Source organism: Miniopterus natalensis, chromosome 13 (assembly GCF_054644295.1).
Source record: "Miniopterus natalensis isolate mMinNat1 chromosome 13, mMinNat1.hap1, whole genome shotgun sequence".
NCBI classification, from domain to species: domain Eukaryota; kingdom Metazoa; phylum Chordata; class Mammalia; order Chiroptera; family Miniopteridae; genus Miniopterus; species Miniopterus natalensis.
In genome coordinates this window covers 48,052,095-48,076,819 of record NC_142093.1, presented here as the reverse complement: position 1 = coordinate 48,076,819, position 24,725 = coordinate 48,052,095, and the positions used below count along the sequence as shown (strand labels likewise).

Below are 24,725 nucleotides of genomic sequence, written 5' to 3'. Positions count from 1 at the left end.
ACCAGAGAAGGAGGAATGTGTGTACGTTTGTGGAGTGGTGGTGGTGGTTGGGATGGGGAAGTGGGGATTTTATATCATGTGGTCAGGAAAAGCCTGACCTCTGGGCCAAGATCTAAATGAGATGTGGAAGAGACCCAAGTGGGTATGTAGAGCAGTGTATTGATGGGGAGGAGGGCATGGTACTGGCATCTGCTGAGTGGAGGCCCGGGGTGCTGCAAAGGGGACAGTGAGGCAGTGAGGCAGGAATGTGCCTGGTGTGTGTGGAAGCTGCAAGGCCACTGCGACTGGATGAAACGAGCAGTGGGAGAACAGTAAATGAGGTCGGGCAGGTAAGGGTTCTGAGATGGGGAGGCAGGCTGGATGCTGACTTGTAGGCTCGTGTAAGGAGTTTGGCTTTTACTGTGAATGAGATGGAAAACCACTGGAAGGTTTGCGTAGAAGAGTGACATGATCTTCCTTATGTTTTAACAGGATCACTGGCTGCTGTGTTGAGAATAGTTTGAAAGGGAGCAAGGGCAATATTCTGTCAAGAGTTGGTGGTGACTTAGACCAAGGCGGAAGCCGTAGGAAGGGTGAGATGTCAGTTCCATTTTGAAGGCAGGGCAGTACGATTTACTAATGTATCTGATGTGAGACGTAAGAAGGGGAATCGAGGATGACCAGTATTTTTGGCCTGAACGCCTGTTAGGAGTAGAGTTGTCATTAATTGAGGTTGCTAGACTGTGGAGGGGAGTGATCAGGAGCTCAGTTTTGGGCACTTTAAGTTAAGATACCTACTACTTCTCTAAGTGGAAATGTCAGAAAGGCAGGTGATAATGTGAGTATGGAATTTAAGGCAAAGGCTAGATAGATGTACGTGTGTGGGGGCTGTCATTGTGTATGAGAGGGAGGATATTTATTGCCATGATAAGGGATGAGATTACCAATGGCACAAATTTAGATGAAAACAAGAAATCTAAGGAGAAAGAGAGAGAAGAGGGAAACCAGGGGAGGTGGAGCCCCAGAAGCTTAATGAGAAAGAATAAGAATAGTTCAATCCCTGGAGACATTTTTGGTTGTCACAACTGACTGTGGTGGGGAAGAGGGTGTATTGCTGGCATCTACCGAGTGGAGGCCAGGGATGCTGCTAACATTATACAAACCAGAGGACAAAGACTCAGCGTGTCTAAAATGTCCATAGTGCCGAGGTTGAGCAGGGAGAGTGAATGGATATGGAGATACAGTTGTCTGGCAGACTTAAAGGGCTCACTTACGGTGAGTGATCATGAATTTAAAGTGAGATTAGTTAGCATGGTTTGTTTTTTCTTCATCTACTGTTTGGCTACAAATGTACCATCTTAGAGTAGGTGGAGAACTGGATTTAATGAAGTTTGCGATTTTTCCAGATGTGTAAGTTGAAGTGAGCGAGCCAAGGTTGCTGCGTGAGTATAATGATTGACCATGGGTTTTAGTTGAGTGAAGAGGGAGGTGAGGACCTCAGGAGCTGAGGAATAGTGAAAGAGGTGTTTAGTAAATGCTACAGCGTTTCCGATCCTCAGCCAAATTTGAAAACAATAAAAAGAGGACCCTCCCCTGCCTTTTTTTTTTTTTTTTTTTACAAACAGCCTTTTGGCTTTGCAGAGTCCTGTTTTGCTTCATGGTTTAAAGCTGTTCAGTAAGTTGATGAGAATGCTGGGTATATGTTACTGTCATGCTGTGAGTAGTTCACTTCGTTGCTTTCCTTTTCCGAGTTGCTAAAGATTGCCTTCAGGCATCCCAACCTGCCTCTTCTCATGAGTCCTGTGCTTTTCCCCTCAGGGCACCTTTCACAGCCAGCAGGCACTGGAATATGGCACCAAACTTGTTGGAGGAACCACTCCCGGGAAAGGAGGCAAGACGCATCTGGGCTTACCGGTCTTTAATACTGTAAAGGAGGTAATTAATGGTACCCGAGTTTGACAAGAAAAGAAGAGCAGGGAAGAGTGAGGTCGTTTTGATAGAGATCTTACTTGTGCCGCCTTTAGGGGAGTTACGTGCCATTTTAAAATCCAGTAACCTAGAGGAATTTAAATCACAGTAAAAACCAATGGGTTCACTTGAGTCACATACGCTGAGGATGCTTTCTCTACAGCCTGTGCCACTGTTTCTAGGCATACACCTGTCCTTGAGGGAAGAGGTGCTGTGGTTCAGCCTCTGTTTGGCCTGTTACCCTTTCTCCCGCCAGGATGTTAGTGGTGCACGTCAGCACTCACCCCTAACACTTGCTGTGCAGGGCCGTTTTGCCAGGCACCGTGCTAGGTGCTTCTGGTACAGGGCCTCATTCAGGCCTCCCCACAGCCCTCTGAGCTAGGTGCTGTTATCATCTCCATTTTAGAGACACGGATGTTACTAGTGCAGAGAGGTTAAGGTCCAGCCCAAAGTCTTGCAACTGATAAGTGGCAGGCTTAGCATGGCTCAGAGTAAGTAGTGGGTTCGAAAACATGTGAAAAGACTGAGCTGTCCTGTCCAGTCAGATGGACAGATCATAGAGTTCTAGCCTCTTCAAGTTGCTGATTTCTTAGTATTTAAAAAATGATTTTAAAACTCAACTTTAATTCTTTGTTACAAAACGAATATGTGCTTTTTTTAAAAAAAATTTATCTTTATTGTTGAAAGTATTACATATGTCCCCCTTTTTCCCCCCCATTGACCCCCCCCCACCCCTGTAGGCCTTCACCACACTATTGTCTGTGTCCATGGGTTATACATATATGCATATAAGTTCTTTGGTTAATCTCCCCACCCCCCACCCCCACTTTCCCTTTGAGGTTCATCGAATGTGCTTATTGTACAAATTCAGATATGAAGGTATGTATGTAAAGTTAAATTTTATAGCATTTTCCACATTCCAGTTTTTGTCTTTACAGAGAGCTAATTTAAGCTGTATGTAATTCCTTTCTACACTTGCATTAATATATAAAAAAATAATAGTATTTTAAAGGAAATGGGGGGTAGGAGAAGGTAGGAGAGAGGAAAGGGGGGTAAATGGTGATCGAAGGAGACACAATACAATATACAGGTGATGTATTATAGAATTGTACACCCGAAACCTATGTAATTTTATTAACTAATGTCACCCCGATAAATTCAATTAAAAAGAAAAATAAAGGAAATAGTAGTACAAATTCTTGACTCTTTAATTAAAAATATCTAGGAAATAAACTTAGTACTTTGTAGTGATATATTAATTGTAAAAATATATACTGCTCCCCCTTTCTTTTAGAGCATGTTTTAAGTATTGCATTTTTTAAAGTACACATTTATAGACAGTTTCTTTTCAGAATGCTCACTTCAGATGGAAGTTAATTTGTGCTTTGAATCCTAAGATGCAGGAAACAACATGTCATTCAAATTTGAATTTTCTATCTACTTGAAATTTGAAGATCGGGCGGCGTGCTGTGTGTGCTTGAAGCGTAGTGTAGTTTAAAGAGTTTAAAGAAAGTTACAAGTCATATAACTGGTAGGAGAATCATTTAAAGTCTTTTTGCTTTCGTTTGTTTTGTTTTTTCCTCCCCTTGAATTCTATTATGGCTGCCTTCATGACCTCAAAATACGGAGATGAGCTGTTTTCACAGTTCCTCTCAGTAGGTTTGACTGTTGTCATGAGCCTTTTTTGGTTATCTTTTCAAGAAACTCTTTGTTGCTAAGCAATTCATTTTTTATTCGCCATGATACAAATAGATATGATACTTGGAATATTCTGTAAGTTCTCTGACAGATATTATTTATTTTTCACCTGTTCAGCTCTTACAAGGAGCTTTCTGAATAAGTAGGATGGATACCTTTCATCCACTATTACAGTCCAGATTCTGACAGTGTTTGTAGCCTTAAAAGATAGAGAACTGTGGGATATATTTTCCATAAAATGCCATACCTGTGTGCCCATGATCTGACTTCTGGTTCCAGTCTATTTTTAAAAACATTTTAATTAATTTATTTTGAGAGAGACAGAGAGGTATCGATTTGTTGTTCCACTTATTTATGCATTCATTGGTTGATTTTTGTATGTGCCCTGACTAGGGATCAAACCTGCAACCTTGGCATCTCGGGACAGTGCTCTGAGTTACCCAGCCAGGGCTTCAGTCTTTTTTATTTCTTTTGTTCCCCTTTCTCTGTTACCACCTTGAACAGAGTTTTTAAAAACATATTTTTACCCCTGGCATCATTTGTGGATGATCTGGCAGCATCCTTTGACTTTGTTGTTCTATCATCATTAAGATAATCTCTTTTATTAGGGATGCAGTGGAGAAAGCTTCTCAGTGTCTGGGAACATGGAGCATCACTATCTTTACTTCTGTCCCCTTCTGGTTGTACCTGAATGTTCCGTAGCTTTGTATTTGTATTATCCATTGCAAAATCCCATGGCACAGCCTTCTAAAAGGTTTTGATTTATATCATGACTAAGTTACATTTTAACATTTGCCGGGAGGTAGCCTGCTGTAATTGAAAAGAATGGACACTTTGGAATCAGATGGACATAGGTTTGAATCTTGGCTCTGCCACTTCCTGGCTATGTAACCTTGTGCAAGTTATTTAATATCTCTTGGCCTCAGCATCTAAGCCTGCAGGGTTGTGGTGAAGCCTTAACAGACCTATATAGAGCCTTCTCACAGGATAGGTCAGCTCTCTTGGAGAGTCAGGTATCACTGATAATCTTCAAGAAGCTTCGTTTCGGTAAAAGAGACATGGCCACATGTGGAAGTGGGAAGGATACATCTGTGTTGATATACACAGAGTATGAAAGACCAAACGCAGGCTCGTGTCCACATAGAGAAGGATGATCACATTGATGGTCTTTAAGTGCTTTGCATTGTGAAAGATGATGTACAATATACCCTAATGCTTATTTCACCCACAGTCTTATTCTGTGGCCACTTATACATGTGCTTTTTAGTTTATTTCTAATAAATGTGCACTTAGAGTAAAAATTGTCAGCTGAGAAAACACTTCATTTTTGGTGTCTCTTATATTTATTAAGTATAATACATATAATTTATTTATTGATAGATAAAGAGACAGATAGGTAGACAGACAGACATTGATTTATTGTTCAACTTACTTATGATTCACTGGTTGATTCTTGTATGTGCCCTGACCAGGAATCAAACCCACAACCTTTGTGTATCGGGACGACGCTCTAACCAACTGAGCTACCCAGCCGGGGCAAGTATAATATATTTTTAAAAAGATGTTTGAGAGTCTAGTTCCCAGGTTCAGGACCTCAGTAGTCCTTTTTCTCCTGAGGAGCTATAGGATCTTTAGTACTGAATAGGTGATACAGTGTCTTGTAAGCAACAAAAATAAACATGGCCACAGGAATGAGGGACACAAATGCCAATCAGGCAGTGCTTTCAGGTTTATTGATATGCCATCACCTGAGGGATGTCCCAGAACCTTTAAATTCAGTAGCATTACAAGAGGGTTGAGAGGAGGCCACAAAGACATCCCATGGCCCCTGGTGGTGTCCTTTTATGACCCCAAGACATTATTCAAATCATGGTATTGTATTCATTTTTCAATGATTATGACTTAACCAAGAATAAAGTGCTTTATGGTTAATGTTTCAGGCCAAAGAACAGACAGGGGCCACAGCGTCTGTCATTTATGTCCCTCCTCCTTTTGCTGCTGCTGCCATTGATGAAGCTGTTGAGGCAGAAATGCCCTTGGTCGTGTGCATTACTGAAGGTATCCCACAGCAGGACATGGTACGGGTCAAGCACAAAATACTGCGCCAGGGAAAGACAAGGCTGATTGGGCCAAACTGCCCGGGAGTCATCAATGTGAGTGTACAAAAGAAGCCCAGTTTTAGCCTCTCACAGGCTCATTACCTTTGGATCAGTCCAGATGTACTTGTGTGTATGACCTATGAGTTACAATTTTTTTCACTTCTCTGAAACTATGATTTCCTCCTTCAGCCTGGAGAATGTAAAATTGGCATCATGCCTGGACATATTCACAAGAAAGGAAGAATTGGTGAGTATGTTTCTCATAGATTAAAAAAAAATTCTTTGCCCTAAACTCAGAATTTACAAAGAGAATTTGTGACTGTGTAAGTCAAATTCATTTTAATTACCAGAGAAGTTTTGTAGTGAATCAATTCTATATCCTGAATTAAATGAGCTTGAGAAGCTGTAATGATTCTATAGAATCAATGAAGGTATTTTGGGGGTATGTTAAAAGATTCTTTTCCTGCTCAGACGCCATGGATTCTTCCACGTGTTTGCATGTGTCAGTAGTTAATTTCATTTTATTGCTAACTAATATTCAGTTATGTAATGAGAGCACAATTTGTCCCTTCTCCCATTGATGAACATTTGGGTTATTTCCAGGTTTGAGCCATTATAAATAAGGCTAAAGTGAATGTTTATGTACAGGTCTCCTTGTAGACACGTTCTCGTTTCTCTTGGGTCAGATACCTAGGAATGGAATTGCTAAGTCAGGGTTGAAGTATGTTCACCTTATTAAGAAATTGTAAAAAAATTCTGCAGAGTGGCTGTTCATTTTTGCCATCCCCGCGTCAGTGGTTGAGCATTCCAGTTGTTCCACATCTTCACAGTTATTTATATTGTCAGTCTTTAATTTTAGCCATTCTACTGAGAGTGAAATGATACCTCACTGTGGTTTTGAGTTTTGCTGATGACTAGTGATGTAGAGCACCTTTGTATGTGCTTATTGGCTATTTATATATCTTCTTTTGTGAATTACCTGTTCAGGTTTTTTTGTACATTATTTTTTTGTTGCATTGTATTATTGTTGATTATGGGGTTTCTATATATATTCTGGATAGAAGTTCTTTGTCAGATATATGTGAATATTTTTATTGTTAGTTTTTCTGTGTCCTGCCCTATAATTACTTTGCCCTCTTGGATATCACAAACTTTCTCAAAATGTTTTGGGAAAATTGCACTGCTGCTTGTTTAGTTCTTGAGGTAATAACCAGATTAACATTTCAAAGCCCATTATGCCTGTTGTTATACTCTTCACACCTAACTCTCACAAAGCTATACTGTTTCCACAATACTTGATGGTTACAGTAATTTATCTACGAGCCATGACTATTAATAATAGTAAGAATAATCAACACAGTAAGTGAATGTCAGCTTATAGTTTACAGGACTGGGTTCTGTAAACTACATTCTTCATTACGAATGTCTCTTAGAGCTGGCAGCCCTGATGCCTGTAGGACACTTGCCAAGGGAATTCCATAGACCATCCGAGTTCTAGTGGGGGCCTGGCCCATTTAGTCACTGATGTTCTTGTCATATCTGAATATTTTTTTATGCTCTTTGGTCTGCTTTGAATGGCTGCTGCTATAGAATTGAGGTGAGCATGGAAGAAGGGGGGCGCCTGTGCTGAGTTGTCTTTCTTATCACTACCCCGCTTTCCTACATGCCCATAAACCTAAAAAGCAAAAAACTGAGAAGTTGAGGGAAGTCCTTTAGACCTTGGTTCTCTGAATGGACATAACACACTGATTTAATTCCTTTGAAAAGGACTTTAAAACAAATTCACCTGAAAGAAACTATGTGATACTACAAGATTTTCAAGGAGGTGAGGAGAGGAAAGATGACTATATGCACTGACTAGTTCTACTTTGATACCAGTGCCACAGTCCTCAGAAGCCTTATTGTCTTCACATCCTTAAGCTAACAGGTAGGGGAAGGAAGGATTTTTTGACCCCTTGAGTATTTTTTGGGACATACATAATGTAATACGATAGCAGTACAATAGTATAGTGACTTTCCGGTTTGTGCTAATGAGTTCATAGAAGTATATATCAGCTGAATGAATATTATTGAAGTGATTGGATTCCAACTTGGTATTTAATGGTACCATGTTTTTTGATTCTCTTATGAGAAACGTTATTTTTACTTTCAACCACACAAGACATGCATGACCCCTCCATCCTTTTTAAAATTTTATTTCTATTAAACTTTTTAAATTTAATTTAATTTTAAAATTTTAATCCTCACCTGAGGATATTTTTTTCCATTGCCTTTTCAGAGAGAGTGGGAGGGGGAGAGGGAGAGAGAAAAACACATTAATGTGAGAGAGACACACTGATTGGTTGCCTCCCACACTAGCCCTGGTTGGGGATCGAGCCTGCAAGTGAAGTATGTGCCCTTGGCCAGAATTGAACCCGGGACCCTTCCGTCCCTGGGCCGACACTAGCTACTGAGTCAAAGTGCTAATTAAACTTTTTAATATTTAGGTAATTGTCAGTTCACATATGGTTGCAAGAAATAATCTAGACAGATTTCAGTGTACCCTTTATCCAGCTTCCCCCAGTGGTAACAGCTTGCAAAAGCTGTAATACAAGGTCACAGCCAGGATCTTGACATTGATCTGTGAAGATAAAGGGTGTTTCCGTCACCACAGAGATCCCTCAAGTTACCTTTTTATAGCTACACCTACTTCCTTCCTGCTCCACCCCTTTCTTAATTCTTGGCGACTAAAATCTGTTTGCCCTTTATATAATTCTGTCATTTCAGGAATGCTGTATAAATGGAATCATATGGTATGTAATCTTTTGGTACTGGCTGTTCACACTCAGTGTAACTCTCTGGAGATTCATCCAGGTTGTGAATGTATCAGTAGTTCATTCCTTTTTATTGCTGAGTAGTATTCCATGGTATGAATTTACCACAATTTGTTTAACCAATCACCTTTTGAAAGATATCTGGGTTTCCAGTTAGGGGCTGTTATAAATAAAGCTTCTATAAACATATAAACATTTGTGTACTGGTTTTTGTATGTACAAAAGTCTTCATTTCCTTGGGAAGCTCAGGAGTGCAATTGTTGGTGTGTACGATAGTTGCATGTTCGTTTTTTTAAGGAACTGCCAAATTTTTATCCATTTTGGCCATAGCATTTCCATTTCCATCAGTAAGGTATGTGTGGTCTGCATCCTTGCCAGCATTTGTGGTGTTACTATTTTTTATTTTAGCCATTCTGATAATTGTTCAGTGGTACATTATTATGGTATTAATTTACGTTTCATGCGCTTATTTGTCACCTGTATATCTTCTTTAGTGAAATGTGTCTTCGTGGTTTTTTTGTTCATTTTCTGATTGGATGATTTGCTTTTTTACTGTTGCCTTTCGAGAGCTCTTTATCTATTCTAGATTCTAATACTTTTTGGATATGTGGTTTGCAAATATTTTCTCCCACTTTGTAGCTTGTGTTTTCATCCTTTCATCCTTGCTCAGAAAGCAGATGTTTTAAATTTTGATGAAGTCTAATTTATTAATTTTTTTCTTTTGTGAGGTGTGCTTTTGTTGTCAAGTCTAGGAACTCTTTGCCGAGCAAGATCCCTATCTTTTTTCTGAAAGTTTTACAGTTAAATCCATGATTCAATTTCATTTAATTTTTCTATAAGATGTGAGACTTAGATCAAAGTTTTTCTTTTAGTGTCTATTGGCTTCCAGTTACTTTAGCATCATTCATTGAAAAATTTCTTCTTCCATTGAATTGTTTTTGCATTTATGTCAAGAATGGTCTATTTCTGGATTCTTGCTTCTGTTCGTTGACTAATATGCCTAACACCAGTACCACACAGTCTTGATTATTGTAAATGTAATAATGTCTTGAAATTGGATAGACTGATTGTTTGCACTTTATTTTTTTTTTCAAATTATTTAAGCTATTCTAGTTTCTTTACTTTTCATATCATTTTTAGAATGATTTTGTTTATATCTATAAAAACTCTTGTTTGGATATTGATAAGAATTGTGTTAAAATCTAGATGTCAGTTTGGGAAGAATAGACATCTTTACTGTTGAATCTTCTAATCTGTGGACACAGTATTTCTCTCCATTTATTTAGATTGCCTTTGATTTCTTTCATCAGCATTGTGTAGTTTTTAGCATACAGGTGCTGTACCTGTTTTGTTAGATTTACACCTAATATTTTTTTTCCTTTAAAATTGTAAATTTCATTGTACTTTAATTTTCCAGTGAAAATTAGCAATGAACATAGCAATAAAAATTCATTTCATAGCAATGAAAATAGCAATGAACATAAGTGTCCATATGTTCATTGCTAATACATAGAAACACAATTGATTTTTTAAATATATTTTTAAATTTATTTCTGTCCTCACCCTAGGACTTTTTTCCATTGCTTTTCAGAGAGAGTGGAAAGGGGAGAGAGAGAGAAAGAGACAGAGACATTGATGTGAGAGAGACACATCGATTGGTTGCCTCCCACATGTGCCCTCACCGGGGTCAGGGATGGAGCCTGCAACCAAGATACATGCCCTTGGCCGGAATCAAACCCGGGACCCTTCGGTCTGTGGACTGATGCTCTAACCACTGAGCGAAACTGGCTAGGGCCACAATTGATTTTTGTTGCTGAACTTGATAGGAGTTTCTTGGTAGATTCCGAATTTTGTATTTTCTATGTAGACAATCATGTCATCTGCAAATAGGGTCAGTCTTATTTCTTCCTCTTAGAAAACTCAACTTACTAAAATTAGGGATCCACTCATTTTATATATGTAGGTTGTGGCATGAAATAAATTTCCTTTCTGTAGCTCAGCCAAACTTACTGAGCTATAAAGAGAAGACAGTTTTCCTAACCAGTTTGGCTCAGTGGTTAGAGTGTCTGCCTGCAGACTGAAGGGTCCCGGGTTTGATTCCAGCCAAGGGCACGTACCTCAGTTTTGGGCTCTATTCCTGAGCAGGACACGTGCGAGAGGCAACCAGTTGATGTGTCTCTCTCCCATTGATGTTTTTTTTTCTCTCTTTCTCCTTTCCACTCTTTCTGAAAAGCAATGGAAAAAATATCCTTGGGTAAAGATTAGAAAAGAGAAGACGGTCTAGCTGCCACTGCCCCACCGCCACCCCCACCCCTAGGTATACACACCTTGTGCAGATGTGAAATTAGGTCCTTTCACAGAGTCCCATTGTATAAAGATTACCCAGTAGACTTGAACTCAGACGGACTGTGACCTTATTTCCCAGTTTTCTTTAAAGCCTATATATTGTTTGAAAATTATTAGAAAAATAGTTCGGGGAAAGATAGATAGCATTGGTAAGTGTGACTGATGGCAGTTCTGCAGGCTGAAGGTTTTGGTGGTTTAAGTTTGGGTATCTGTAAGTCTAATCTGTATGTTCTGCCACCCTAATCAGGATTGTACTCACCAAGTTCACATGGATATTATTATTCCCTTCTCAAAGATTCTTAGAAGAGGTAATTTAGGTCTTTCTTATGCTGCTTTTTATAGGTCATAAAATAACCCTAACTAATAATGTGCTTTCTCCTATATCTAAGTTTGTAAACCTTCCTGCTTTAATTTAAGCCTTTTCTCCCTATTTCGTCATTTGAAGATATTGTTGATTTGGGGGACAGATCATGGAATGGATTTTATATGTACTCATATCTTAATTCAGTTTATCCTGTGATCATCTGTCGTCTGGACACAATCTAATATTTTTGAGCTCTCTCTCTTTAAGGTATTGTGTCCAGATCTGGCACCCTGACTTATGAAGCCGTTCACCAAACAACACAGGTTGGACTGGGCCAGACGTTGTGCATTGGTAAGTGATTTTTGCTAAAATTTTATTGGAATGTGGTATTTTCATTGAATGAGCCCATAATAATTGTTTTGATTATTTGCAAGAGGTTTTAGTACTATTTTGTTAAAAAGATGTTATGATCTTGAAATTAATTTGCATAAGTGTGAAGCTCTGCTGCATTTTTCAAGATTTATAGTCCAAGATTCCATGTTGAAGAATAAATATCCTTAGACATGTGGCTTCGGGAGATTTTTGGTGTCTGAAAACACCACTTATTTTGCTTGTCATGAGCAAGCACTCCTTGATATTAGGACTTTTGTTGATATAATTATCATTTGCTTTCATTATAAGCTGTATAAAATTCAATGCTTCACAGTTACTGAATTTTCTACCATTCATTATCTGATTCTTTTTTTTTAATCCTCACCTGCGGATATGTTTTTTTAATTGATTTTAGAGAGAAAGAAAGGGGGAGACAGAGAGAAACATCGATTGGTTGCCTCCTGCACGCGCCCTGACTATGGCCGGGGATCGAGCCTGTAACCAAGGTACTTGCCCTTGACTCGAACTGAACCCAGGTCCCTTCAGTTTGCAAGCTGATGCTCTAACCATTGAACAAACTGGCTAGGGCACTGCCTCCTACTTTTAGAAGTTAAAAAGCCTTTTACATTTTAAAATAATTTTGGTATTTGTTGCCAAAAGCCAGGCAGGTTTCTCATTTTCATAAATATTTCTTTAAATTCTTATAATATCTTTTAAAAACCTTTCAAAAATAGCTTTTTATAATAAAAAAATTTTAAAATATGGCCATGGAGTATTTTTATTAAGACTCAAATCCATAAAGTCAGTATTGGAAACATGAGTTGGGCCATTCTGTGTATAAAACACAATCTTAGACTTTAGGTAACAGTCTGATGGAGAATAAAAAATGTTTTGAAACTGTTTCCAATTCCATCTCCACCTTCTGTTTTAGTTTGTAAATCGAGACTAATAATGCCTTTGTCACAGAAAGGTTGGAAGAATTAGGAGATGGCAGGTCTAACGTGTGCTAAGACACATGGTTGTCACTCATAAATGCTGCTTCCCTTCCTGAGCTTCATGCTTCAGAGATGCATTAAAGGTAGGAAATTAGTCCTGCCTTCAGTGAGTTCATAACTTAAAAAAAGTGGCATCCAGTCTGTAAGGAACATTCAATTCTCTCCAGGTACTTGTTCTTAAAAGTCATGTGTGTGGCGTAGAGCCCCTATGTGTGTCTCTGTCCTCACCCACTTCGGATCTGAGGACAGGGAGTCAGGGCACCCTCCACCCTGTCCCTCACTGGGACTTGTGTCTTGACACTTGAGAGTGGTTCCTCTGAAACTTGCCTCATCTGAGAGTTAACTTTGTGCAAAGAAATTTGTTAAATGTTTAATCAGAGAAGACATTCTCTCTCGTAACCCAAACCTACATTTTCTTAAAATGCTCATTTTTAAACAGCTATCCAGGGATAATTTTGTGGGAGGGAAGAGGACCGATGAAGGAGCTAAAGCAAAAAGAGGTTTTTCTTTGTATTGGAATCCAAACATCATTTAGGATTCATGTAATATTATAAACAAATAAGTGTACCATTTTTGTGATTTTTAAAAAAAAGTTTAGTGCAAGAGTAATGATACATTTGAAAATATTGGTGAGGGGGTAGGCAAAATAAGAAACCAGTTGAAACAACATTTCTCGACCTGATTTTCGTGTTTGCTGATATTCTTTGACTTTTTCAGGCATTGGAGGCGATCCTTTCAATGGAACAGATTTCATTGACTGCCTGGAAGTCTTTTTGAATGATCCGGCCACAGAAGGCATCATATTGATTGGTGAAATTGGTGGTAATGCAGAAGAAAATGCTGCAGAATTTTTGAAGCAACATAATTCAGTAAGTTTGGCTTTGGCAAAACATACCTCTGCTCTTGAATAATACCACTGGCTTGTTTGGAAGTTATTTTTATTTTTTCAAAGATTAAGTTTTCAAGAAAACAGGAGGGATAAACTCAAACTCTTTCTGAGCTGGGCCTTTAGTACCGGTCACTTAGAAAACCCTGTCTGGGCTTATTGTCCCCCTCTCCCGTGGTGCCTGTTCTCTGCTCTGAGTTCCCTCCCCAGGTATTGCTTCACACGTGGGGCAGGTGAGCGGTCCTGCTGAACCGAGAACCATTCAGGTCATCGGCCTGAAAGCCCTCCCTGGATTTGCCAACATGCTTTTTCGTTCTCCTGATCTTAGGGGAATATAAGTGTTCTTTCTCTTTTTCAAATCTGATCTTCTAAAGGTCCTTATACCCTTTTCCAGGGTCTCACCTCCCTCTAGCTTCAGACTTTCTTTGCAGAGTAGTACTTTCCTCCAGAGGTCAAGTAGAATATCTTTATTACCTGCGCCCAATGAAGGCTGTCCTTGTCGCCTCTCTCAGGATTAAACGTAAAAAGCGGTGTGGAATTGTATATTAATTTCATTCCTAAGGGGATTAGGCTCTATTTTTGGAGTGAAGAAGAGAGGGCGTGATAAGGACTGAAGCACCTTGGTGCCCCCAGCCCCCGCTCAGTGATTGGGGGCTTTGGACGCTGTGACAGAGACCTCGGGGGGAAACAAGCGAGGAGTTCCAGGATGTCCCTGACACAGGAATGAGGAAGCATCTTCAGGGGGCCAGGCAAGTGGGAGGAGGTAACTCTCTGTGTTTGTGAAAGAAATTGAAGAGTGAGTGAATCAAATGCCACAGAAAAATAATGAATTCTGGAGAGTTACAGGAACTAATAGTATCACCTACAGGGTGGTACACACAAAACAAGGCGTATTTATGGGTGATTTAAGGAATGTTCAAGGGTTGTTTTAAATATACTTGATTTTCTTCTGTAGTGATTTTAAACCCTGATCTTTGTGTAAGATGTAACTCAGATTTCTCCTCACTTTCTGGATCTCTTTCCCTGCTTTTTATTTACCCCCTAATCCTCAGCACTCTGGTGTCTGTCTGCTACTCAGAGTCTGTGTGACCTTGGGCATGTTACTTAACTTCCCTGTGCCTCAATTTTCTCCTTGGCAAAATAGGGCTACAGCAGTGCCTACCTCCTAGTGTTGTGAGGACTGTGGAGTGTCATTGTCTTAGGAACGTATAGCAGAGTCGCACCAGGCTCATAGCAAGTGCTCTTATTGATTGATTTTTAGAGAGAGGAAGGGAGAAAGAGAGAGAAACTTCTATCGGCTGCCTCCTGCACTCGCCCTACTGGGGACCAAACCTGAAACCTGGGCATGTGCCCTCATCGGAATTGAACCATGACCTGGTTCATAGGTCGACACTCAACCACTGAGCCATACCGGTCAGGGCATAAGTGCTTTTATTGAACTCTTTGCCTCTGCTGTTGAAGCTTACTCTCTTGACATTGCTTTTGCAGAGGTCACCAGTGACCTCAATAATTGCTTTACCCTTCCTCCCTTGGTTTCCTCTGGGTCCTTCTTTTTGTTCCCTGGAGTCACTTTCTGTACCTGTTGCTTAAGTGTGAATGCTTATTACATATCAACATCCTCCTTTATTCAGCTTTCAAGACAGAAATCCCAGCCCTGGCTGTTGTGGTTCAGTTGGTTGGGTGTCTTCCCATGCCCCAAGAGGTTGCCGGTTCAATTTCTGGTTAAGACACAAGCCCAGGTTTTAGGCTCTTTCCCTGGTAGGAGGTATGCAGGAGGCAGCTGATCAATGTTCGGCTTTCACATCAGTGTCTCTCTCTTTCCCTTCCTCTCTCTCTCAAATCAATAAAAACATATTAAAAAAAAAAGACAGAAATCTCAGAACCATCTTATAGCTCTTATCGCTTGTTTCCACTCAGTTACTAAGATCCGTCTCTGAGATCTCAGTAGTCTGTGGAGATTCAGAGCATTGCCTATAATTAGTCCTTCTGATCTGGTTCAGGCTCTCATCTTATCTCACCTAGCCCATGTCGATAGATAACTTACTCCTGATATCTCTACTCCTTTCCCTCCTGCCATCCAGGGCATCCTGCTTATAGCCTCCCAAATTATCTGCCCTTCTGAAACACAGACATCGGTGCCTCCACCCTCCTGGCTTTAAACCATTGCAGTTTCTCATTACATGTAGGATAAAGGCCAGACTTAGCGTGGTGTTCCAGCCCCTCACACACCACTAACCTTCCGTTTCAGAGCTGTGCCCCATCTGACGTGCCAGCTGTTTTCATTCCCGCTTGCCATTGCTTATTCCTTCTGCAAGGCATGCATAGTATCTGACTGTCACTCCAGACTGTTATGGACAGAGGGAACTGCTATCCTTGGTGCCCAGCCCAGGCGTTGGCACAGTAGACACCAATAAATGTTGAATAAATGAAAGAATAATGCAGATTGTTGGGTGATTGGAGTAAGATGTTACTGGACTCTTGAATTCAGGAAAGTATAAAGTTTGAAATTTAGGTGAAAATTGACTTCCTTTTAGAAAAACAGATTTAGCCTGATAAAACATTACACTTTTTTTAAAGTGAATTTTAAAATGTATTTAGGCCCAACTCTGAATCTCTTGAATAGCTCAGAGTTTAATGGGAAAAACTAAATGTGGATTTTGTTTCATTTGGCACATGTTTCTCTATCCCTGGGTAATTCTTATGGAGCTACTTTTTGTTGAGACTTACTAAGTACAAGATTCTAGTGGAATAGCTGAGTTGACATATACAACACCTAGCACAATCCCCGGCATATAGTGTACTCTCAATAATGTTTGTGCTGCTACAGCTGCTGTTTTTATCATTGTTACAATGACAGTAATTATTTGCAAAAGTAGTATTGTGTAACCCTTCTCTCGACCCCTTGTCCTTCTCTTATGAGTGAGGAAACTGGCACAGGGAGGTTAATGACCTGTCTGCGGTAGGTGTACAGCAGAGAACCCAGGTCTGCTTAGCTTCTGCGTCACGCCACGGAGGGACCAGGGGTCAGATTTCAGGGACTAAGGGCAGGAGTCAGTATTCCTCTGTGTCTGCTCAGACTACAGTGATAGCATCTGAACTGGCCATTCTGTTTTTAGGCTTTCACTCTTGTCATCATTTCTACGTCCTATTTTTAGACTACAATTCCTCCAAAGTCTGTCAATTGTATTTTTCTCTGCTCAAGTGATTCTTCTTTGTTTATAGGATGGAGTGTAAACTTGTTTGGCATTTTAGGCTCACATAATCTTGTTCCTTCTTGTGCGGTATCCCCACTATTTGAGTATAGGGACACAGGAATTAAGTGGAATCAGTGCCACTCGTATAGGAGATGCTCGTATCCTCTGTAGAGCCCCTGAATGAGTGAATAAATGATGTGTGGAGTCTTTTCTGCTTCACTGAGGGCATAGTCCCTGTGTTCAGGGCATTCATAGTTCAGTAGAGAGACATGGGGGAAATAAGTTACAGCCAGAGTACTGACTGTAAGGGCATCTGTGGAGAGTGTGGAGGAAGAGTTACAGGTTATGGAGGAAGAGGAGTCTGGGAGATCTTAAAAGTTCAGTAGAAACTTGCCAGGAGTCCAAGGAGGACGGCAGACATTCCCAGCAGAGGGACAGAGGAGAGCAGCCTGGAATTGCCGGGAGATGAAGAGCAGGGAAGAGTGGTGGGAGGTGCGGCTGAGTGGGCAGCGTCAAACCGCGTAGAACCTGGCCTGCTGGCACCTAGCACGAATGCGGGCGGTGGGCACAAATGCGCTAGTCATCGTTCACTGCCACGCACTCCAGTAAAAACCAAAACACCAAAAGCCAATTTTATTTAAGAATGCCCTTGATGAAGCAGTAAAAATTGTTAGTTTAATTAAATCTTAACCCTCGAGTCAGTTTGTGATGAAATGGGAAGTAAAGCACTTTCCCAATTGAGTTGTGAGCTGAACTAGCTGTTTTTTTCGTGGACTACTAGTTTCACCAGGAAGAACTGGCAGGCAAACTAGCTATTCAGACTTAGGTATTTGGCAGACCTTTTCTCGAAAATGAAACAAAGCAAACCTGCCATGTCAAGGAAAACAACTTGTAGTGTTTGTTGCCAATGATACAGTTTGAGGTTTCAAGTGAATGTTAATATTTTGGGAAACTTATGTCTGCCACTGTGAACTTGACAGCGACTCCCTGCTAAAGATTTTTCTAGTGAGATCAATGGTGATACTGATGAGTGTGACTTGTCGATACTGAATGACGAAATATGTCAGCATTGGGAAAATCTGCATAACTCAGCAAACCTATATTTTCCGTCTGGCCAGTGCATGTTACAAAATCATCGTAGGCTAAAGATCCATTCAAAGTGCAAGACAGACCACTAGATTTTAAAGTAACAAAGGACAAAAAGTTCACTGCTGTGGTTTCAGATTCCAACATTGCCTCTAACCTTTAAGAAATTACCACTTGAGCTCTGGCTGGTGTGGCTGAGTGGTTGGAGCATTGTCCTGTACACCGAAAGGTCAAAGGTTCCATTCCTGGTCAGGGCATATACCAGGGTTGCAGGTTTGCTCCCCGGTCGGTGCGCGTATCATACAGGAGGCAACCAATCCATGTCGATGTTTCTCTCTCTCTTCCTCTCTAAAAAAAAAATTAAACATATCCTCGGGTGAAGATTAACAAAATAAATAAGTAAAAGTAAATTACCATTTGAAGAAGTTCATGTAGAATCAAAGAGGAATATCCACAATTATCTGACAGGCTCTCAAAATAACTCCCTTTTCCAACTGCATGCCTGTGAGGCTGGATTTTCTTCTTGTATTTCTGCCAACATATTGTAGTACATTGTGTGCAAAAGCAGATACTGAAATCAGTTTGCATTTTATTAGATATTCAAGAGTTACAGAAATGGCCTGGCCGATGTGGCTGTGTTGTTGAGCACTGATCCGTGCACCAAGAGGTCATCAGTTCGCTTCCCAGTCAGAGCGCATGCCCGGGTTGCCGGCTCGATCCCCAGAGGGGGGTGTGCAGAAGGCAGCGGATCGACATGGATGTTTCTCTCCATCAATGTTTCTGTCTCTCTCTCTCTCCCTTCCTCTCTCTCTAAAATCAACAAAAACATATTTTTAAAAAAGTTCACCAAAATGTAAAGTAATGCCACTCTTCTCACTAAATGTTTTTTTAAAAATAGTTTAAAAAAGTTATTTTTAAATGAATTAGTAAGTATTTGTAAAAATTTTCAGTTTTAATTTCTAATACAGTAAATATCAGATGTAATCTACATGAACAGGAGTTCTTTGCAATCCTCAATAATTTTTTTAAAAAATATATCTTTATTGATTCAGAGAGAGGAAGGGAGAGAGAGAGAGGTAGAAGCATCAATGATGAAAGAGGCATTGATCGGCTGCCTCCTGCACGCCCCTGACTGGGGATCAAGGCTATAATCCGGGCATGTGCCGTGACTGGGAATTGAACCGCAATCTCCTAGGGATCCTAGGTTGATGCTCAACCTCTGAGCCACGCCTAGCAGGGCAACATGCATTTTCAACTGTGCTTTTTTGTATGTATTAGTACAACATCCCTCCCTGTCCAAGCCATTTACTGACAGGGTTGTGAAATTGATGCTCGATGTTGATCAGCTTCTTCATTAGAGTGTTTATATCACTTTTCAGGGTCCCAAAGCTAAGCCTGTGGTGTCCTTCATCGCTGGTTTAACAGCTCCTCCTGGCAGGAGAATGGGCCATGCAGGTGCAATTATTGCTGGAGGAAAAGGTGGAGCTAAGGAGAAGATCTCTGCTCTTCAGAGCGCAGGGGTTGTGGTCAGCATGTCGCCCGCGCAGCTGGGATCCACCATCTACAAGGTGAGCTATTAGCACTGGCCCCACTGCTCTGGGCACCTGGAAGCCATGGCTCTTTCTTCTGGTCTTACCTGTATTCTTTCTGGTGTGCAGCTTAACAGTGCCTAGCAACTCTGTTTATGTCCTAATGTCCTAACCAGGCATGACCAGGAGTGATGTTCTGATTAAGAACTTTTCTTCTTTAACCATTGGGATTTTCTCTTTTGTGAGTGGCAAGATATAGTATACAAGAAAGCATGTCCAAGTCCACAAATACCACGGGCTCTATTTTAGGAGCGGTGCCCAAAATTGCCTTGTGTTTGGTGTTTCCTGTGGAGGGCCTTTGGGGTACAGCCACCCCGATCCCATAGGTTTCTGTTTCCAGGGGGAGGGGTTGAAGGCTGAGTAACAAGAAATTAAAGCTGGATGAAGTGGGATTTGGGGTGGAGGGAGATTTGTGGAGGAGGGTGGGGGTTCCAGCCCTAGTTCCTGGCCCTGGCAGGGTTGGGAGGCCATGATTGTTTCAGGTTGGAGGGTGCTTCTTAAACATTCGTTTCTTTCCCCCTTTAGTAGGATACTGTGGTCTAAAGTATTCTAAGATTTACTATTTTCAGTAATCTCTTTGTAGCGACTTTAAGCTTGTTTCTTTGAGAGTCATTTAAGGCTCGCTCTGTTTTATGATGATCACAGACTTGACAGAAAAGCAGGCAAACCAACATTTTTTAAGCAGGAAACAGGCCCAAGTTGTATTCCTGAGGGAGCTGTGCCATCTTTGCCCTTGTCTTAAGGGTTATAAGATGGACTTGTTTTACTGAATCTTCGCGTGGTCCTGTCTTTGGAATACGACACTGTGTGCAGCAGTATGTGAAAGAATCTGAGTCATCAGAGTGTGTGAGGACAGATTGTATTTGAAAGGGGAAGACGGGGAAAAAGCAGATGCTTAAAAATCCACGTTGGAGACGTGCATCACCCTTTCCCTCCAGCAAGGGGCAGCAGCCACCTCCGCATGTGTTCTCCTTGTTACAGTCTAGAGAAACGTGATTGTCAGTACTGTTTCCTTCACAGATATTTCTGACATTCTTGACATTTTGTCCAAATCTTAACTGAATCTGCATTTAGTTTTATTCTCTGAGAAACTTAGCAAACCTGTTTCCATTCCTTATTAGACGGGCCAGTGCGGTTCATGCATTGCTTTAAAGGTCTGGATAAACACAATCAGGTTTGCCAACTCCTAATAAAAATACTGCAGTAGAAAAATAGCACAACTCGCAGCCTCTTGACTTCCACATTTAGGAGACATAAACCTGAAGCTTTGCCTCTAGCTCAGTGGAATCTAAGCTGACACAGACAAATTTGAAAGCTGCTGTTTTATACTCAAGCACCCTCATCCTGGTACATTTTACTTCTGTAATTTTTCGTTGTTCAAAGAATCCTGAAGAGGTTTCAGAATAACTTTGACCATGAATATAATTTGGATCTTTTATCTTTTCCCTCTCTTCTGTTTCTGAAGGAGTTTGAAAAGAGGAAGATGCTATGAAAGAAAAAACCGAAAGTTCCCTAAGCCTGTGGAATGAATCATTGTATAAGGTGAACCAGCAGCAGTTTGCTTCTGTCGTCCACTGACTGTCAGCCTGAGTGCCTGTCCCTGGGCTTCCAGTGCAGCGGAAGCCAAAACAAGGCTTAGAGAGTTCTGTATTGACATGCTGTCACCTCACTGTGTAACAGAGGCAGCCAATAAATCTACCATTTGATTTGAATATGGCTTTGGGGACTTTTTATTGCTCCAGCGTGAAGGGATGGGGGAGTAGGAGAAATTGAGGGGTGTGTGTGCATGCAAGTGTATCTGGGTGTGTGCATTTTAATGGGCTCTGTAGAGAACATTCTAACTAAATCTTTTGAAAGAATGAGACTAAAAATTTTAGTATGACATTTGTCTAATTATCTTAGACATAGAGTGACCACCACCATCACCATCATCATCACCAGGATTACAGGCAGAAGCTCATCTGTTTTAGTTTTTGTCTAATTGGGAAATGGAGTGTCTTCAGTGATGCTGTGTTTTTCTGCGGTTCGCAGAGGGCTCTTCCCTTCCCCATCCAGAGCCCACGTTTCTTTGGTTGACATTTACTGCAAGGAAGCAGGAAAGCTGCCAGCCATCCTCCTTTGTGTTTAAAAGGGAGCTTGTCAACAAGAGTCAATTACTGTAGATACTTACCACTAATCTGGACAGAGGGCTCAGGAGTGTACATTCGGAGGTGGAAGAGACACAAAATATTTTCAAATTGTGTAACTTCTCTGAAGGAAACAAACAAGAGCTTCAAACAATAATATTAGGGAGAAGTCCTTGGGGAAAGGCCGTTTGGGAAGGCCTCTGTGAGTTGGGACCTGAGGGCTGAGAAGGTACCGGTGCGCCCAGCAAAGGTGGGGCATGGGGAGAACTCACCCAAGGAGCTAAAGAACACCGAGTGCCTGGGGCAGTAAGCCCTGGGAGCGGCTGCTGGAGGTTTTGGGGATGCTGGCCAGGACAGCAGCAACAGGTCTTGTTTTGGGGAAGTTGGGGAGCAACTAGGTGTCAGATACCATGATAGGTCAGCATGGGCACATTTGGGGCAAAATCTGATGCCTCCAGGAAAATCCTTAGTGGAATTTTGCATTATACCCTATATTAGCAGTTTTCCCCAGGGGAAATTGTTGGTGTGCTCTCTAAGGAGTTGAAAAATAAAAGGGTGTTTGTAGGTAGGTGAGTGCGCCATGGTGTTAGGTTTCTTGAGTGTCCCATGAGACGAGTGAAGATAGCTTTAGAACATTCAAAGGAGTGAGGGCTGCGGCCGCAGCTGCAGCCCAGGGCCCAGGAGGTGAAGGGCCTGGGACTCGAGGTGGAGAGGTCAGGAGGCCGGGCCAATGTACTGTCCTTGGAGAACCCAGCACTCTGCTTTGCAGTTTTGGGAGCCGCTGTGCAGTGTGTGTTTCTTGGTCCCAGGCTGCTCTCTAGCTGGCTTTTCGGGGTGATTCTCTGGAAGTCACCTAGCACAAAGCATTTTGCCCAGAGCACACAGCAGGCAGGATGGAACTTGTACCTGAGGCTCAGAGGTAGGTAGCACTGGCCAAGGAAACCATTCTCTTATGTGGTTTCCAGACAATTTGTCTTTGTCCCTTGTTTCCTGGGTGACACAGAGGTGCTGTAATGGAGAAGATCTGGAAAAGATGGACCTATCGTCATTTTTCAGGTGGGAGAGCTGATTCACAAAGATAAAGCCTAAAATTACTACCAAGTTGGTATCAAAACAGAAAATTAAACCTTAGTCACTTTGCCTGGGCCCCAGACCTGTCCCTCTCTTGAGGGGTGTGAGGAGGGCTTATGATTGGGTCATCACTAAGCAATTTAGGGAAACTGAGTAGACAACGTATTCAGTGACATTAAAGGCACCGAAAACAGTCATTCCAACAGTGTGAGTTATGACTGTGACCACCCTCTTTGAATTTGACCTGTTCTACAAGTGGGATAGGTTCTCCCTGGCAGGGGCCACGGTTAGAGTGTGGTCCGTGGCCACAAGATGGCACAAAACTGGAGGGCAGAGGTCAGGATCCAGAGCTCCACTCTTCTCGCTAATGAGCCATCCACAGATGATTGAGATGGTGAGCCAGGGTGGTCTCAGCAGCTGTAGGAAAGGCCACAGCCAAAGGAACTGCGATTCTTTATCAATTTCACTTTATCAAGAATTCCCTCAGGGTTCTGGGGGGCCGGGAGTCTGGTGTCAGTGCTGTCAGATTGAGAATCAAGATTCAAAATTGCCCAAGATCAAAAGCCAGGTTAGGTCTGCTGTTATCCAAGGGAAAATTGAGCGGACCATGTGAAGGTCAGCACTCGTGGCTTTTATTCAAATAAAGGAGTTCTGTCTTTTTAATAGCTTTTCAGCTCATTAGTATTCTGGTGTGGAAAGGAAAGCATCTCTCAGCTGCAGAATTAATGGTGTTTCAATACATGAGAACTTCAGTTTTGACACTGGGGGTGGGGAGGCCTCTGCAATGTGATCTGGTTGGTCTCTGGTGATTCCTAGCAGCTGGGAAAGGAATAAGCAGTGATCCAGAGACAGAGACGAGCATGTCACCTTCAACAAGGTCCCTGCAGGTGACAGGTTTCCAGTGATGGGGTGAGGATGAAGAGGCACTGAACACAGGAAGGTACTCTGTGGGGGAAAGTCATCCTCAAGCACTATCCAAGACTGGGCAAGGCAAAGTCAGTTTATAATAGTTCCGGTCAAGTTAGAACTTCCCTGCTCTCCTGCTCCAACCACAGAAGGAGGAGAAACAGCAGCTGGCAGGTGAGGGCAAAAGCGAGGGGGAGGGGAGAAGCTGCCCACCCCCAATTGACCACCTGCCTGAAGCAGGCCCTGGCTGGTGGGTGAGGGGATGGGAAAGATGAAAGTGGTGAGAAGCCTTAGATCTGAAGGGAACTTCCTATGTCTTGGAATTGGACATACTAAATCCTGAAGCAATTTTGTGATTTAAATTAGTATCAGGGTTTTGAAGCTTTTAAGTGGAAATAAAAATGTCATCAGGGGCAGTACAAAAAAATAGCCCCCTGTCAGTTTCCTGGGACTGTGATAACAAATGATCACAAACTGGGTAGTAAAACAGCAGGAATGTACGCTCTCAGTTCTGGGGGATGAAGTCTGAAATCAGAGTGGCAGCAGGTTTGCACTCCCTCCAGAGGCTCTGGGGGAAATCAGCTCTGGTGGCTGTTCGTTTTCCTGGGTTTGCGCCGCTGCATCACTCTGATCTCTGCCTCTGTCTTATGTTGTTAGGGGCAGAAATATTAATCATGCTCTGTTAACCGTGATTGTTCGGTTCTGAATCGAGAAAGCACATTCTAACCGGGTCGAGAGTTGTACACCCCGGGACATGGGAGTAAACTGTGGAATGTGGTTCATACTTTTATCATCATGGGAAGATTAACAGCCTTGATCCCGAAACAATGGAATCCTGGGGGCGCCCACCCTTTTCGACCCCCAGCCCTCATTGCTTGTAACCTGATAAGCATTATACCTTGCCTACATCCCTATGTAATCTTCATCTTTTTACCCAATATAAGCAGCTGGCTTATGGGGGTGCGGGAGAGCAGAGTTTCATGGATGATCCCCCTGCTCTCCCATATTGCCAGCAATATTGTAATAAACACGCATATATGATTCAACTCTGTCTGTGCTTAATTGGCTCAAGTAGTGACAGGCAGCCCGGACCCATTTGCTGCTTGATTTCAATGTCACCTCCTCCTCTTTGTCACATCTCCCCTGGGTCTCTCTTATAAAGACACTTACCATTGGATTCGGACCTCTAGTCTCTCTTCCTCCCACTCCCTGAGGATAATCCACAATTATCTCTTCAAGAGCCTTAATTACATCTGCTAAGATCCTTTTATTAAATAAGGTAGCATTCACAGG

The 24,725-nt window shown here is 41.7% G+C and overlaps 1 protein-coding gene across 1 annotated transcript in view; it reads left to right on the top strand.

Annotated features, from left to right (window-relative positions):
• Positions 1-21,041, top strand: part of SUCLG1 (succinate-CoA ligase GDP/ADP-forming subunit alpha) — a 32,102-nt gene extending 11,061 nt beyond the window's left edge. The window contains exons 3-9 of the mRNA XM_016202530.2: positions 1,798-1,914; positions 5,586-5,798; positions 5,934-5,991; positions 11,475-11,558; positions 13,292-13,443; positions 19,120-19,308; positions 20,795-21,041. Of these exons, the coding sequence (XP_016058016.1) occupies positions 1,798-1,914; positions 5,586-5,798; positions 5,934-5,991; positions 11,475-11,558; positions 13,292-13,443; positions 19,120-19,308; positions 20,795-20,821 (840 nt within the window). The 3' untranslated portion in view covers positions 20,822-21,041. The remainder of the gene's footprint in view (positions 1-1,797; positions 1,915-5,585; positions 5,799-5,933; positions 5,992-11,474; positions 11,559-13,291; positions 13,444-19,119; positions 19,309-20,794) is intronic.
• Positions 21,042-24,725: the final 3,684 nt, after the last annotated feature.